At 38.0% G+C, this 17,018-nt stretch overlaps 2 protein-coding genes across 4 annotated transcripts; both read right to left on the reverse strand.

Moving 5' to 3' along the window:
* LOC18777720 lies at positions 1,955 to 8,108 on the reverse strand. Of its 2 annotated transcripts, XM_007210343.2 has the most exons (7): positions 7,468 to 8,070; positions 3,855 to 6,481; positions 3,688 to 3,769; positions 3,531 to 3,597; positions 3,154 to 3,339; positions 2,984 to 3,044; positions 1,955 to 2,373 (listed from the first exon to the last, which is right to left on the reverse strand). In XM_007210343.2, exons 2-7 carry the CDS (start codon positions 6,292 to 6,294, stop codon positions 2,204 to 2,206), a joined length of 3,006 nt encoding a protein of 1,001 aa, XP_007210405.1. In that variant the 5' UTR covers positions 6,295 to 6,481; positions 7,468 to 8,070; the 3' UTR covers positions 1,955 to 2,203. The 2 variants fall into 2 exon arrangements, with proteins under 2 accessions (XP_007210405.1, XP_020419919.1); XM_020564330.1 differs by lacking the exons at positions 1,955 to 2,373; positions 2,984 to 3,044; positions 3,154 to 3,339 and having other exon boundaries at positions 3,538 to 3,597; positions 3,688 to 3,734; positions 7,468 to 8,108.
* LOC18777225 lies at positions 8,223 to 15,813 on the reverse strand. 2 transcript variants are annotated; one of them, XM_020564327.1, is made up of 6 exons: positions 15,551 to 15,813; positions 13,490 to 14,916; positions 12,917 to 13,123; positions 11,603 to 12,422; positions 8,907 to 11,418; positions 8,223 to 8,610 (listed from the first exon to the last, which is right to left on the reverse strand). In XM_020564327.1, exons 2-6 carry the CDS (start codon positions 14,826 to 14,828, stop codon positions 8,581 to 8,583), a joined length of 4,908 nt encoding a protein of 1,635 aa, XP_020419916.1. In that variant the 5' UTR covers positions 14,829 to 14,916; positions 15,551 to 15,813; the 3' UTR covers positions 8,223 to 8,580. The 2 variants fall into 2 exon arrangements, with proteins under 2 accessions (XP_020419916.1, XP_020419917.1); XM_020564328.1 differs by having other exon boundaries at positions 13,490 to 14,930.

Here is a 17,018-nt window from a genome sequence, read left to right on the forward strand (position 1 = left end):
ATTGAGGCAATATGTCCCACAACAAGGAAAATGAAAAAAGGATGAATCTTGTCAAGGCTACTACGTGAGTAACGTGATTGACGACTGACGAGTGGTTGCTGTTGGTATCAATAAATAATTGAATAATGAATGCCCACTGGCTAAAGTGGAGCTGATTAAGGGCCTTTTAAATTAAATATTGCTATTAGTGTTAATATGTCACAATTACACAATAATGTGACTCACTTAATATAATATATATGGATAAACTATATAATGGATATATTACGTAGAATAATATGAGTGAATTAATAACATTATGTATTCATGTGACCACCACACCGAAAAATACCCTAATAGATGAATCATTTCGCATCAAATTGAGAAGGTAGATCTCACAATGCCAAAGGACAAAGGTCATATCAACTAAATGGACAGTTTATCATTAAAAATTTATTAAAATTGATACATTAGTATTTAAATTTGGGGGTTATTGATTCTTTTCTAGTTGACAAAGTCAGCTGCCCTTACAGTCATATATATAAGAATGATAGGTAATGCATGGAAAGTAACTCATTTGTCAACTCTCACCCCATGGCCGTCCAAAGGGCCTACATATCTTCTGGAAATATATTAATCATATAAGCTTGATAGTTTTAGTGGTAGTTTATCAAGGAAATAATTGTAGCAGTTGGGGAATACCAAATGCCAATATGAACATCTCAAGACATGGGAACCATGACAATTAGAAGAGTCTTACACCTAATCTGAATACTTAATCTCAAGCAAATTATATCTTATAAACTTAATTGAAGTCATTACCAACAAAAACAAAAAACTCCACGTAGAAAACTCATATATAACATGTTTCCATGATCAAGCTTGTTAATTATGGGGTTATTATACATATGAGGGGAACCTAGATGTGCATGTGCTTGCTAGCTAATCACATGACAGGACCTCCATTGCAATGCATTGCCATTGGCTTATTAAGGAAAGTTGAAGCTGATCACGAGCCAAGAAAAGGTAGCCAAAAGATCATCAAAAGGTGATCATGATGTACGTATTCAATAGATACAACTGAGGAAGGTTGAGAGCAAAGGAACTAGTGCATCGAACCCTAGGCAAAACCAATTACTAAACCCATCTCAACAATCATATAATTCATAACCCATATTGCATGTTTTACTCATTCACCCCTACTCTTTGATTGCCACTTTATTCATTCAGCTTACTTTTCAATTCCTCAAACCCACCAACCAATCATCATCTTCATCATTGACACATTGACACAATTGAAATTGAAAAATATACTATATAGTTCAGATTATTGAAATATAATACGAAATCACCTCACACAGATGTTCGTTATTTGATGAATCCCCCAGTTATATTTATTTAATTCGTATATAGGACAGGACTGTTGCTGTGCTAGCTGCACATGCCAAGTTGATTCTGTTTGAATCAAAATCACCAAACCATCACAATAATCATGAGTTGGGTTGGGTTAATAGCCTTCACATTATTATTAATTATGATAATTAATTAGACTTAATGGGCTCTTGGTGCTGTCACTTTGAATTGAACCAACCGCAGAGCCTCTGGACCATTTTGATGGTTAGAAACAGGTCAGGCACATGGAATCTGATTTGGTTGGTGCAATGCAATGCATCCCTGACGGAAATAAAATTATATGACCAAAAGGCAAGCCAATGAGAATGAGATTTTCCTGAGACTCGAAGCATAAGATTTGTAAAGCATGGTGGTTGGTTGGGTAACAAATTTCTATCAACTGTCAACACCAATCAACTGAAGATGGCGGAAGGTGAAGAAAAAAGCATGGCGTCCATCGTGTTATAATTCTTTATAACAGGCAAACGTGACGGCGTTAGTGAACTGTCGTCTATAAAATTATAGCATTTCTGATCTAGCCCAATATTCTATCAGCTATTTGCTTGGTAATGTAAACTCAAGCTAAGTGAAAGAAATTTTCAATTTCAACGAGCTGCCCAACAATTCAGTTTTGGCTGGAGCACAAGGTTCCATGTATAATGTAATTTACAAAAACGCAACCTACACAGTTATCCAGTGGCATATTTCGTTCACCAGTGGTCATCCCCAAAAGCACATTGGAAACAAAAAACGAAGCAAAACTCACTGAACCATTTTTCGGGTAATTCCAGTGTAGTACAATTCTGCCTGCCGGCCATTGGAAGTGCTGGTATCAATCTTTAGGCGACTCTACTTCATCCTCTATTACTCTACGATAAAAACCCCACGAAAGACTTGACTGTGTTATCGGTCGTTGACCAAATGGATGCTGCTCCACATACTTTTGAACATTGTCAGCCATAGCCAATCCTTCTAGAAAAGAACAAATTTTACCTCCGGGTCCTGCGATTAATGTCAAGTGTATAATATCACATATTACACTACGTCATTATGTAAAAATACATTGATACTAGAACATACAGAAGTAGAAAAATGAAAAAGAAAAAGAAAAGGATAAATATGATTCAAATGTCATCTGGAACAAGGGTTAAGGCAGGGGCAAAGACTAGCAATAGACATCAGAACAGAGTAAACATAATGACACACCTGGCAGTTAAAATTTCATACCAATAACATTGTGAAAACATAGACGTTTTACAGACATTCTAGTTCTGTTTTCTTCATAAAAATTAATTATTGACTACTTAGAAGTAAACAAAAAACCTCAAGAGGCTAAATAAACTGAAAATCATAAATTCAAAGAACTATAGGAGGAACCTGCGGACACAAAGCTTTGAAGCCACTCGATGTACATAATGATTAAAGGACATAATGACAAGACTAAGTACACATTTTGACTTGCATAATTAGTTTAGTTGAGATCAACCATGTGGACACAATGGCATTACAATTCCAAATACATGGCAATAATATGTGATATAGGTGTGTCTGTTTTTAACCTCACAATTCCAAATACATAAAAACTTAACCTCTACTCTTGATGGTGTCTCACCTAATGATGCATCTCTTCTGTCCCTGCATTCATATGAGTACGGAAATATTGCCGTGTTCTCCTAAGCAATTAGAAGCAAAATTATTAGAATAAGGTTATAATCGTTATACTAAAACCAGTCACATTCATGAGAAGAAAAAAAATTCAGAGGAAAGAGTTGATCAACTAACTGGATTGCGTAAAGCCTTGTACGGGGAATCATCCAGTAACAATGTGTTTGATTCATTGTACTCTCCCTTCACCCATGGAAGATTAGGGTCATGCTTCTCCCATAATTTTCTTAGTTCTTTCAAAACAAGGGGCTTATCTGTGTTGTCAATGGTATTGAACCTTGTAGTAGTACAATGGGATTGGTTCTGCATAAGCCAATCATCATAAGAATAAAGTAATGGGTATACTGAAATTCAATGAAATGAAAAGATGAACTGATTGCAGCCATGGTTTTTTTTACTTTGGTTGTAGGATTCATGAAAGAGGAAGAGCAAAACCCTAATTTAACTCAACAAACCCTACTGAACAAGCCCTCAAGTTGTTAAGATGGCTTTACCCAGCAAAAGAGCAATTTGTGTCTGGAATCTCCCAAGAGAAAATCTATCACCATGTCCACGTTCTTCCTGGAAAACAAGAGTGTAGAAGATCATGTACCCAACAAAACAAGGAAACGACAAAAGGAAAAGGTATATCAGCCTTAGAATGAAATTTACTTGGTTCTTGAAGACCAAACACCCACATTGAATCTGTCAAAGCAGAACTGTAGAAAATCATCACAAAAAGGCCTCTTAAAAACTGTGAAAAAGTAAGAGGGAATTAGAGTTCAGTAAGACTAGAAAATAATATAACTCTCAAGATACGTTTAAATGTCAATTATCACCTGCTTTCCTTGATATTGTTATGTCAGGTTTATATCGCTTAAGGATATGACATTCCTGTGGGACAATATCAGCAAGAAGGCCGTTTATATCAAGAATGAGAAGCTTTTTCTTAGAACAGCTAACAAGAGATCTTTCAGCTGCACAGTCTGATATCTGTGAAAGATTACCCTCCTTCACATTAACAGTGACATCAACATCAGCTTTTACGGCCAAAGGTGGCAAGGAAGGAACTTCAGTCTTGGTTTCTGTCTGCTCTATATCAGTAATATCTTGTATATTCGTAGGGTCCAACTTTGAAACTTCTGAAAGAGAATTATCATTATTGTTTTCATCAGCTTTAACATCTATTAAAACTTGGCAAGGCAAGCCCGCACAAATGTCGTGGTCAGTGTCATTATTTCCTGAGGCATTAGATCTCTTGTTCTGCTCCTTGTCCTCATTCTTCTCCTGAAAAGTACTGTCCTCCAAAAGTATCTGTGGCACTTCTAGCTCTTGTTCTGATAATATTGCAAGCGGATGCTGTAGATATGGATCTGCTCCTGGAATAATGTTTTCCACTAAAGAAGTATCACCAGAAGGATCACAACTTTCATCATTACTCTCACAGATTTTACGCCTTTTCTTCCCATTCTTTTGCTTCATTTTTTGTGAGCAGCTCAAATCCTCAATGGGTTTGGGACTTTCTGAATTTGTTATTTTTCCAATTCCATCCACAAGTGGTTGTTCCACTTCTAGGTCTTGTTCTGAGAATATTGCGACTGGAGGCTGTACAGACAAATCTGCTCCTGGAATAATATTTCCTTCTAAAGAAGTACCAAGGGAAGGATCACTTCTTCTATCATTACTCTCATGGGTTTTATGTCCTCTCTTCCAATTCTTTTTCTTCTTTTCTTTTGAGCAACTCAAATTCGCATTGGGTTCAGGACCTTCTGAATTTGCTGTCGTGCTAATTCCCTCCATAAGTGGTTGTGGCAATTCTAGCTTTTGGTCTGTGAATTCCAAGACTGGAGGCTGTTGAGAGGAATCTGTTCCTGGCATAATATTTTCCACTAAAGTACCAACAGAAAGCTCGCATCTTCTATCATTACTCTCATGGGTTTTAAGCTTTTTCTTCTTTTTTCTTGAGCAACTCGAATCTGCAAAAGGTCCAGAACTTTCTGAATTTGTCTTTGTGCTAATTCCCTCCATAAGTGGTGGTGGCAATTCTAGTTTTTGTTCTGAGAACTCTGAGACTGGAGGCTGTTGAGAGTGATCTATTCCAGGCATAATATTTTCCACTAAAGAAGTACCAACAGAAAGATCACATATTTTATCATTACCACAACTTTCATCATTAGTCTCCTGGGTTTTACACCCTTCCTTCCGAATCTTTTTCTTCTTTTTTCTTGAGCAACTCAAATCTGCAATGAGTTCAGAACTTTCTGAGTTTGTTTTTGTGCTAATTCCCTCCACAGGTGATTGTGCCACTGCCAGCTCTTGTTCTAAAGATTCTGTGACAGGAGGCTGTAGAGATGGATCTACTGTTGGCATAATATTTTCCACTAATGAAGTACCAACAGAAAGATCGCAACTTTTATAACTATTCTCATGGGCTTTAGACATTTTCGTCCACTTATTTTTCATCTTTCCTTGTGAGCAACTCAGCTCCTCATTTGTTCTAGGACTTGCACAACTTCTATCATTACTGTCAGTCTCATCAATTTTCCTCCATTCATTCTGCTTCATTTTCTTCTTTCTTTGTAAGCTAGGCAAATCTGCATGCTGTTTGGCCTTTTCTGAATTTGGTGTTGAGCAAATTCCAGCACAAGAGGCCAGGCATGAATTTTCAGGTTCTGGGGCAGCACCTATCGTAGTTTTCTTCTTCTTTCTCTTCCTTCTACTCAAGTTTACATGAGGTGGTAACTCTGCTGGTACCAAATCTGAAATAACATTGATTGAAGGCTCCTCCAGCAGTGTGTAAGCCCCAAGTGGAGAATCATGATGTGCATCTCTACCTGAATACCGCATGCAAGAATTGTTTTCAGGGGTAATATTCTCTGATGAAAGAGCCCCCTTCAAACAATCTGGATTGAAATCACCAATTTTTGGGGCATGACTCCTCTTCATCACTACATTAGGTCGGGATTCCACTGGAACTGATTCTGTATTATCACTAAAATCAGGCTCTAAATTATTTATAATCGGGGCACTACTCCTTGCTCTCTTCCGTTTTCTCTTCCGCTTTCTCTTTGGCACTACAGAAATCAGGGCTTCCGCTTGAGGCAAATCAGAACCAATATTGACTGAGGGACCCTCCATCACAGTATTCTTCATCAAAAAAGTCCCCTGTTGACAATGTACATCACTATCTTTAAGAAAATAGTTACTCTCATTGGACTTCTCCTCCTCCTCCTCTTCTGACTGTGAATTTGGTTTTGCACTACATGGTGAATTTTCCATATTGATCAGTGGCTAATGACTGGGTTAATCTTCTCCCTCAATTCAAGAATTTTGAATAAAGTATCCCCTCCCATTATTTATTTTGCATTAATATAGTTGATCTCATTACAATATGCCGATCCTCAGGGGCCTCTCTTCCCAGCCAATTAAATATACAGTCTTTGTCTTCCAAGTCCTTTTTCTAGATCTGAAATATTGGTCAACAGAAACCCAAATAAATTACATAAGAAACATTCACAATAAAAAAGGGTTTAAAAGATAATTATTAAATAAATAAAAAAGATTAAAGCCATAAGATCATCCAAATTCCCCATCACACATTTTACAAGGGACACAAACAGATCCAGGCGAGTACAAAAGCAATGAATAAATACTAGGGCTGTTGAGATTACAGTATCTCCTCATCAGATGGCATTCAATCAACCATGCAAGGGGATTTTTAAAAAGCCTTAGTGACAAGTCGGAAGGGTAAAATATCCTGAATTTGCGACAAATAATAAAGAAAAATTTACCAGTTGATTAAAATAGAGATAGGACACCCCTGAAGCCAATATTATTGGGCACATGCTTAGAATTCAAATTTACAGCTTTAGAAACTAATGCAATTAAAAATCATAAGAACATAGTACAAGCAGTCAGTCCAGAGTGTATATTCACATAACCCTAATACCCAGAACTGTAAGTGAGATATATGCATACAAGTTAAAACGAAAATTAACATGACATATAAACGAAACAAGAAAACAAAAGATAAGAGGAATAGATTGGGCAACTTCTAGTTGCTGATTAACTCCCGCTGTAACTAAAGGACCTAATTCTTCAGCAGTCATATAACTATGAGATTAAATTCTAACAAAGAAATGGATCCTTCTTTGAAACAAATGCAAAAATTGCATACACAAACGACTGAGCACCCAACAAAATGCATTCATAAACAAGTAAGCGAGCATTATATATAAGCAATATAGCTATGGCAAAGAAACAATAGTTCAGTATTTTCATTTCAAAGCAATAATACAAGCACCACTCGAAAGCAATTCAATAAAAACAAACCAATGTCCATTGAAAAGATGGGGAAAAAAACTACACAGTTGGAGCTGAAACGACACTTAAAACTGATAAATCAAGAACACAATTAGTTTTAAATAGGAAGGAAAAGAGTGCGCAGTTGACCTCTCTTCAATCGCGAATATCAGTACCAAGCAGATCTCTAACAGCCCAATTAAGAAAGCCGCAGGGAAGCAGAAGAAACGAAAATCAATGAGTTGAAGGTTGAAGGAGCTGAAACGAGGGTCTTTTTGTCTGCCGTGCTGGTGCAATTGGAAGAGTTAACTGCTGTATGCTACACTTCAACCGGTTTTCGCTTCCTTCGACGCGCGGCTACTGGCCTATTTCCTATTTATTCTTTTATTTTTATTTACTTTGTCTTTTTCTTTTTCTTTTTCTTTTTTCTTCCCCGCCTCTTCATATTCGGATTAGGGTTCAAGTGTTTCGTGTTGTTCTCCTCAAAGTTATTTTTTTTCATTTTTTTTTGGCAAAAGAAAGAAGTTATTTTTATCTGTTACAACACTTAGGATGATTAATTTGAAATAAGCTAAAACAATGCTTGCAACTTTAATATTAGTTTAGACAAATACTTTATTCCAAGTGACTACTCCAAATAAGAGCGTTGAATTGAAGTAGAAATTTTATAAAGAATTCCTGACATAACTTTATAGTTAAAAGTTAACTTAAAATTGGGAACATGATTGACAATGTTTTACGGAGAAACTAGTAATTATATTACTAGAATACCCAAAAAATAAACACATTAGTCTCTCTAATAATATGTTTTATGCAGAGAAAAGGGTACTATTAAAAGAAAAAATTTAGAACGAACCTTCTACAAAATTGAATATACAATATCGAGTAGACTGTAGACCACTACAAGAAGGAAACTTCACAATAATGATATTCAAAGAAACACATTACATACATGTCCTGTAGCTGCCACAGAACTTTTGCTAAGGTTGAATTGCTAAGTAAAGTGCCGTCATTAGCTTTAACTTAATTAGCCTCTAAAATGGCATCCCTCCAGTAATAGGGACAAACTGTACAACAAAGAACAAAAACAAAACCCGACATCTCCTTATCAACACCAGTTGAAGACTACAAATCAAATCAAATAAATTGCAAAGCTCCATCAGGCATAGGAAGGAGCTCCAAATGATGGGGAAACGGGGTACACGTCTGATCAAAATCTTCTGTCATGGCATGCCAATTGGTTGCTTGAATCACAGCTAAGGTCTACACCTTGACATACTTGTCAACATAGCCCTGCAGAACATAGAGAGAAAGCTATGATGATGAAAGCATGGAAACATAACAGATATAACAAGAAAGTGCTGAGTTCAGCTCTATTGACCAACCAGGTCATTTATGTGCATGCCTATTATTAAATGAAAATACCAAAGCAGCAAAAAGTAAAGCTGTTCGGTCACAATTTTCTTCTTTACTTGTTTTTCCTATTTGAAAACTGCTGAATGAATTGCAGGAAACAAGTTTCCAAAATCCCACTCAACTAACACCAACATATCATCCAAAAGCAGGAAGGAATTGGAAAAAGTATTTACCATCACCAGTTTTGTCAGTTTTCGCTGCGATGAGTCAATGTAGTGATCTATCTTTGCCTGTGACTTGGGTATCTGATGCCTTTTCATGGCTCCGGAGACCTTATCAACAGTCTTTTTGACAATGGTCTTAAACGCTTCCTTGCTCATATTACCCTGCCGCCATGATGGCTTCAAAATTTCCTTTACAAAATCTGCAATAGCAATCTTGAAAAGTCTCATTGATCTGGAATCTTTTTCCTTCTTGCTCTTCCCTGGAGACTCCCTCTGATCAATCTCAATTTCTCCTGCAGCCATGTTCGCTGCATCATCAGGATCACTAAGACTCTCATCCTCAACAACACCCACTTCTGCATCTGCTGTCTCACCATACTCATCAATATCTAGAGATGTAGCTGATGCAACAGTATCTACCTCTTTACGTTTGTTGTTCTCTTCCAGATCCAATGGTTGACATGAGCCACTGACGCTCCCCATGATATTGGAATCACTGGGGGTTTTCTGTTTTTCACCATGACCGCTTTTCTTGCATGGAGTTGATGATGGCTCAATGCTGTCCAAAAGTGGATCATACTGCTCACCATCTGACTTAGGCAACAGCTGACCAACAGCTCTTGCAGAACTTGGCGAAGAAGTTGTCTGTCTTGATCCAACACTGCCAACACCTTGCCCATCAACAGGAACTTGGCTCAAAATGGAGGGAGCATCAAAAATATTACCAGAGGGAGCATCGTTTTCTTGATTGAGAATGTTAGAACTGAATTTGGAGCTTAGTGGTTGCTCAAAAGTAGCTGCGTAAGGATTATGATGTGTGGGAATTCTAGATGCCCCAAAATCAGGAAGGTGAGACGACTGATTTCTGTCCAGAATATCTGTAGGGTATTGGGACGTAGGACCATCCTTCCCAGGAAAACCCAAAATGCTATCACCTACATGGTATTTTACACCAGTCTTCCCAGGCACACCCAAAATGCTATCACCAACAGGGTATTGCATACCACAGGTTGGCTGTTGGTTTTGTGAACGAGACTGAATCTGTGGGGATGAATTTAAAAGTTCACCAGAAGGAAAATTGTCGCCAGAGAAATTTTGCATTTTGTGCATATTTATTTCCCGTGGAGGAGTAGGTTGGGGGTGTATGTTGCCATGAGCAAAAGCGTTTGAAGAATTTAAATCCTGCACAGGAGCATGTGTAAATTGATCTTCTCTTGAAAGACCAGAGGCCCCAAATGGTTGACTTGATGGATTGCCGGATCCAAAATCTTCCCTGTGCAATAGAGGACGATGAAACTCCCGCACTGGAGGGTACATCTGATGCTGAAAGTCACTAGCCTGAGAATGAGAAGGCAATTCAGTTGGATAAGGCCGGACAGAAGTATGAGAACCAAAGTCATTCCTTGGAACCAAATGATTCTGCTGAAATTGTGAAGAAACGCCTCGTGCAGCAGTTCCTGCATTTATAGATGAATCATACAACGGTCGTGGAGGTGGCGGCGGCAAGGATGTCCAAGTGGAATCTAGTGGTCGAGATAATTGAGCATGTTGGTTAGGTAAGGAATCTTGATAAGAATGAATACTTCCTGTAGGAGTGGACTGAAGTGGATAGGGTGGCATCAGGTTATAATCTCTATGCAACTGTGGAACATGAACAGCACTGGTACCTTGTGAAGGTGGAGGAGGAAGCAACTGTGAAAGATATGGAAACTGTTCTGATGAAAGTGGTTGGCCATTAGAACTTTTCATGGGCCACACATGAGTCGATGACATTGCAATTGGTAAAGGTCCACTACTATAGACCTTATTTGGAGAAGTCTTGGATGCTCGATCTGGTGACAAATCAGATACGAGAAATTCTTCCATCTGCTTAGAGGGACAATCAACCTTTTGAAGCTGTGCAACAGAATTATTGCTTTGAGTTTGCTCGACTACAGACTTTTTCATAAGAGGGAACACATCCTGATAAGTATCATCACACGACTTCATATTGTCAGCACTGCTTATCAGTTGAGGGGATGGTTGATGAGACTTGAGCACTTCCTGAAATTCTTTTTTGTCAGGGATATGAGTGGTGGTTTCCACTGGTGTTTCTGGAAGAATTTGTTTCACCTGCACTGTAGCAATTGCCACTCTAGAACTCTCACAATTAATTTTATCAGGATCAATCAACTGACTATCTTTTCTAGCAATAGGCACATCTTGCAACTCCTGGTCTTTAATTTCATCATGCAGATTCATGGCAGATGTATGCTTAGTCTCTTCCTTGATCCTAGATCTTTTCAAACCAGGCTGCGTGTCCAGATGCTTTTGTTTGCTCCTATGGTGCCTTGAACTGTCATTCTTATCATACTCATGATGCATATACCGACAAGAAGCTCCACGGTAGCATCTGCCTCGAAGGAAGTCAAAGCATTCTGGAATGAGGCGCTTGTCCTGTCTTTTGTTGCCATCTCTGAACTCACCTGCGCGCCTAAATGTGGGAGACCTGCTCCTGCTTCTTTGGTTCCTCGAAGACCAACTGGAAAACAAACAGTCAAGAAGAATATCATGATTCTCCACAGATAACGTACTCCATGGAATCGGAATAAAAAGACAGTTAAATTTCCAGGCAAATTCAGCTGCCTAAACTTCAAATTTCGGTCAACATTAAATTAACCTTCCAACCAAACAGAACAATACACATGCAACACAATCGGAAGTACCTGCGAGAACGACTTCGCTTGTCTCTTCTCCTATGTGAACTCCTTCTCCGGCTGTCAAGAGGAGACCGACTGCGGCTGCGGATTCGACTTCTACCTCTTTTATTATGCCTCTTATTATAGCGTGAATCATCAGAGTTACTGTCACTGGAACCGTCTCTGACCAATCTCCCAAACTCATCCACCTTCGGAGGAACTGATTCAATGGTAGCCTTTTTACCCTCCGGAGACTTACCCCTCCTAGAAACAACATCAGTACCAGCACCGGCCAATGCATCTTTTTCCTGGAAAGCCTCATGACTCTCAATTGTGATTAACGTTGTACTGGTATCCTTAATCTCTTTATTTGTATGTAGGGAAAACTTTTCAGCCTTATAAGGCTTTCTGGATTCAGACGGTAGCCTAGACTCTTTATCAGACATGCAGGGACTCTCAGATCCTATATATGTCTTTAAATGAGACCCACTATCTTTATGGCTACTTTTAGCAGCAGCTGTAACTGATGGTGGAACTATTTTAACATTAACATCTTCAACAAAGGCTTCATCATCATTTTCTGAACTATTGTCAGAAGCATAGTCTTGTAGAAGTCTAAATGGACTGCCAACTTTAATAAATTGATTAGAAAACCTATCAGAATTGTTGGCCTCAGGAGCTGCAGGAGTACTTAATTTATTCTGATCATCAGCTATGGCTATGGCAGTAGAAGATTTCCCTAGATCGCTGTCCAAGGGGCATTCAGCAGCTCCAGCTGAATACACATTATCAACTCTGGAAGGAGACTTTTCAATTTTTGACCGTCCTTCAAATAAGAGATTTGGGCCTGTATTTTGATACAAAACGAAAACGTTTTAACTTATTGAGCATACGACAGAAAAGGATCATGATAAACAATAAAAAGGGGCAAGCCTGAGGATAATGCACAACTTTGGACATAAGTAAAATAGGACCATTGATGTGGAGTACAACTCTAACATAGTCTTGACACTCGTACCTAACTTTAAACCCATTCCAGAGTGGAGAGGGGCAAAGGCGAATTCATCAAATGACAAAAAAAACTTGCTGTCACTCTCAGGAAGACATATACACAATCTTGAACAGATATGTGGAAATCAAAAATTGAAGTATATAAATAAGGTACACATATACTGAACATATTTGGTTTTAAATAAGGTACACATAATGAGATAAAAATCACACAAGCAACAGCAATACCTAAGCAAGGAAAAGAGAGATAAGAAAATGCTTAACTTGCATGCATGAGAGAGAGAGAGAGAGAGAGAGAGAGAGAGAGAGAGAACAATGCTGAAGTTAAACCTTCACTTAGTTTGCACAGTTCGGAGGACAAAGAGCATGACACCTTTTCACAAAAGACGCCCTGGGCTGCTCTCCATTCTGGTGAACTCTGTGGCCTGTGTAGCTGTCTTTTTACATCAAGCTCATCATCAATCAAACCAGACTTGCCGTTTAGAGCTTCAATTGGATCATTAACTCCCTGGTCTCTGTCAGACAGGGTGATATCATCTTGAATCCACATCCAGAGAAATCAAATTGTCAGCTCCAATTACAGTTACTTGGCAAATACATGGAAAATTTCATAGAAAATTTGCAAAAGATACTACATTGAATACAATTCAGCATTTTGCAATATTAAGTATTAGGTCAAGATTGAAACAGAAAATTATCATGTCTAAAGCACTTCTGGAGTATGCAATAACATAGAGGTTTCCAGGCCCAAAAGTTCACTAAAAATATCAGTCACATATGGCCAGAAGAACGTGATCATAAAGAATAAAGTCACAAACGGCCACCTGCCTAACATATACACATTATGTGACAAAACTTTCAAATCATGAATACTGAGGAGAGAACAAAATCACTTGTGCTAACCTTCCATCTCCATGTCAGAATCAGCAGGCAAGCTATAACCAGATGAAGCATTCAAATGTTCAGGTTGAGATGAAGAGTCAATCACCAAAGACTTCAATGGTGGTTCATTTGGCCCGTCATGCAATTTACAAGCCAAATTACATTTCTTCTTCATCCACAGGAAGTATTCATGGGCAATTGCTGCTCCACTTCCTGGCTCACCACCAAATAAAAATTCAAACTCTGGATTCTTATACTCATTTTGACGAGTCAAATCTTCGATACCAGGACCATTTTTAGCAATAAGGTGGCAGAAAAACTCAATCTTCTGAACAACTTTCTCATCTGTTGGCTTAGGTGGAGGTGGAGAAACATCCAACATCAAACTTCCATTTGATGATAATCCATCTCCAGCTAGAGAACCTGCTTCACAGCCACTTCCACCTTCATAATTTTGGGAGCCCTCATGCACAGCTGCTATATGTCTGACTTCATTTCTATCTGCGGCTTCATCAACAGAATCCAGATCCCTCAATTCAGACATGGGAAGTTTATTAAACCTATGATCAAAGTTTGAATGACCAGGGAAATTGAAAGCAGCAAGGGTTGGAGATGAAGAAGGTGGTGGGGCGGGCAATGGTGCTGAGGGAGGTTGAGCAGATGCTGGTGGTAGGGGAGCCGAGCAAGGCATGTAAGAATCTTTGACAGTTAAATGCACAGAACTACCAAATGTAGTGGTAGTGAAACGATTAGAGGCAGAAGAGGCAGGGGGTGGTGGAATTTGTTGAAGACCCTGTGCACCACCAGTCTGTGGTTGTGGAGGATACAGCGTTTTATACAATGTCAGTCCTTGTGGTGCAGCAGCAGGAGGAGGAGGAGGAGGAGGAGGAGGTAATGGTCCATGTGGTGCTGACATGTCTGGGCAAGGAGGAGGCACAAATCCTGGTGGAGGAATACGATGAAAATTCTGGGTTCCTGTATGCGAAGGATGTTGCACATTATGCTGAGCATTTGAGTAACACTGTGATATTAAGGTACTTCCATGGCCTGGTGGAGGGGGATGTAGATAAGATTGACCTGTATTTGGTATTCCACGGAGCGGAATAGGTGGACTTTGGTGAACAGTGGGAGGTGGGGGAGGAAAACCATGCTGATATAAATAGGGGCCCCGCTGACCTATCTGAGGTGGGACAACAGATGTAGCCTGCTGAACTACAGGAGGCAGAGGGGGTGGAGGTCCCTGTTGGTATTGACGGGGAGGCAGAGGCAGAGCTGGTGGGCGCTGTTGGTTGTTTGCAGGTGTCATGGGTGTCCGAGGACCCTGCCCAAACTGATGGCCATAATTAGCTTGGCCATACATTGCAGATGGCTCAACTTAACAAATGCTTCCAATACTAAAAATTCCTTGCATGAAACCCAGTTTGCATAGGCTTGATCTTCAACTTAAGCTTCCACATAAAACCTTAAAATCAATATGAAGCATATAAAGTGTGTAGTGAAAAGAAGATTAAAAGAACTTTCTCCGAGAAAAAAAAAAATACAACAATAAACTTTAACCAGTCACTATTGCAATGCTCGTGTATAATGCACTGAACTATGTGATACAAGTGTTTTCAACAGTATTAACCAGACATATATCAAATTTCATTTTAGTAATTATAAAAGAAACGAGAGAATACTAGCTTCTCCATTATGATTTGTTTCTCTTCTGTACCTCCAACCTACATTACAATCATTTTTACCTCTCGACTAACAGAGAACAAGTTTCTAGGATCGAACACTCACACCATGATACTCTACAGATCAAACTGCATCAACCCAATCAACGGTAACACAATTCTAACCACAAATACAACGTGGTGGAACGCAAACATGGTCACAAAATTTCGAATTTATTTCTATAATCATTGCAGCGTTCACTTTTCTCATATGAGAAGCAATGAGAAAAGCGTGCATCCAGTAAAATCCAAATTCTAACGTTTTCCCCTCCTTACCCACAATTCTTCGGCAACCAAACAACCAATAAGTAAAACACAGTTAAAAGCAGTGTCAAGCAGTCAATAATCAAGCTGTGTAACTTACCAAATCAGAGTGCGAGACAAATTGAAACCGTTGGCTTTAGAGGATTTGGAGGACCTGGAAATAAACCCTAAAAACAATTGGGAATTGAAGGTCTTGCTTTTGTAGAGCGTTTAAGGTTTTTCATCTTTCTCTAGCGAAGCCCGAGTAAAAGATGAAGATATATAAGTTCCGATAAACCCTTCCTCTTTGTGTTGTCTGCCTCTGGTTGGTACCAATCGGAAGTTCTAAGTTCTAACTCAGCATGAACTGCGTGAGAACAAAGAAAAGGTTACAACACTCTTATTTTCCAAAAATTATATATTTTTTCCTTTTTTGGTCAGGACAAAAATGAATCATCCAAAATACAATTTTCCCTTTTTTTTTTCTTTTTAAAAAAACAAATTTTGTTTTTGGAGATAAATATTCATGTTCCCCACAAAATATTTTTGGTTAAATCTTTTTTTAGGCTTTCGAAAGATAAATAAATAAACAATTTCCTAAGTGACTTGATAAAAAAAACGCATTACACTCACATTCACCTATTATTCAGATTCATTAATCATAAGTTTAGGTTTGTCTTATTGTTTTTGGGACAACTTAAGTTTCAACGCAGGCTCAAATTAAACAACATTTCGATCTTGTAACTTATATTGGAGTTACATAAGGTTTAGGTTGGTAAAAATATATGAATTTAATCTTAAGACAATTCTAAATGCGTTTATAAGTATAACCATACTCTAGCCCTAACTAAAAGTTAAGTTGAGTGTTGATCTAAGTTTGACTAAAACTTGAGCCCTAATTCATAGTAGATTGGATGATAATAGTGGAGAATGAAATATTAAAATAAATCAAATTACTTTCAATTAATTGATATTTTCTTTTAATGTTAAAAAATATTTGAAGTAGTTGAGCGGAGTTACCACAATGGTTGTGGCCTTTCTCCTTCTCCGTACTTCGCATCCAAGGTTTCTTTCTTCCTAGTGTAGCCAAAAAAAGATATCTTAAGTACAAATCTTTCTTCTTTGGTGCTAAAGAGAAAAAAGAACACCTTCTTAATACTCTATATCACTATATATAAAATTAATTTAATTGTAGGTCATGAAACTAAGTATCATAGCAAGGACACGCGAGAAAAATAGTCTCATCTAACGTACAGAAAGAAAAGGCAACTTATTTTTTTATTCCAAGCTAATAAATTTTGTATTGTAATAGTAAGTAATCAACTAATTTAATTGTTTCATGTCTTGATTCGTATTACATTCGTGTCTCGACCAATTTTATTGATTTATTTGAATTTTTAGTTTGAATGTCGTGGTAATTATGGCAATAAGATGTATACTATATATACTACATATATATTTTTTTTCTTACTACAATTTGAGATAAAATGTGACAACTAATAATTACGAAATCAATATAAGAATTTATAGATAGTAAAAGATCTAAATAGCGGAAAATAAAATATCTAACAAATTGGGAATCTCATTTT

The sequence above is a fragment of the Prunus persica genome, chromosome G5, assembly GCF_000346465.2.
Source record: "Prunus persica cultivar Lovell chromosome G5, Prunus_persica_NCBIv2, whole genome shotgun sequence".
Lineage (NCBI taxonomy): Eukaryota > Viridiplantae > Streptophyta > Magnoliopsida > Rosales > Rosaceae > Prunus > Prunus persica.

Bases quoted from the DNA above. Each gene is read 5' to 3' on its own strand.
- LOC18777225 (XM_020564327.1), bottom strand. From the start codon at position 14,828: ATGTATGGCCAAGCTAATTATGGCCATCAGTTTGGGCAGGGTCCTCGG. The intron at 12,423-12,916 runs GTTTAACTTCAG...ATCAAAATACAG, and splicing joins ACTGTGCAAACTAAGTGAAG to GCCCAAATCTCTTATTTGAA. The intron at 11,419-11,602 runs GTACTTCCGATT...TTTGTTTTCCAG, and splicing joins AAGCGAAGTCGTTCTCGCAG to TTGGTCTTCGAGGAACCAAA.
- LOC18777720 (XM_007210343.2), bottom strand. From the start codon at position 6,294: ATGGAAAATTCACCATGTAGTGCAAAACCAAATTCACAGTCAGAAGAG. The intron at 3,045-3,153 runs GTTAGTTGATCA...CTAATTGCTTAG, and splicing joins ACAAGGCTTTACGCAATCCA to GAGAACACGGCAATATTTCC. The intron at 2,374-2,983 runs GTGAGACACCAT...CATTAATCGCAG, and splicing joins CAGAAGAGATGCATCATTAG to GACCCGGAGGTAAAATTTGT.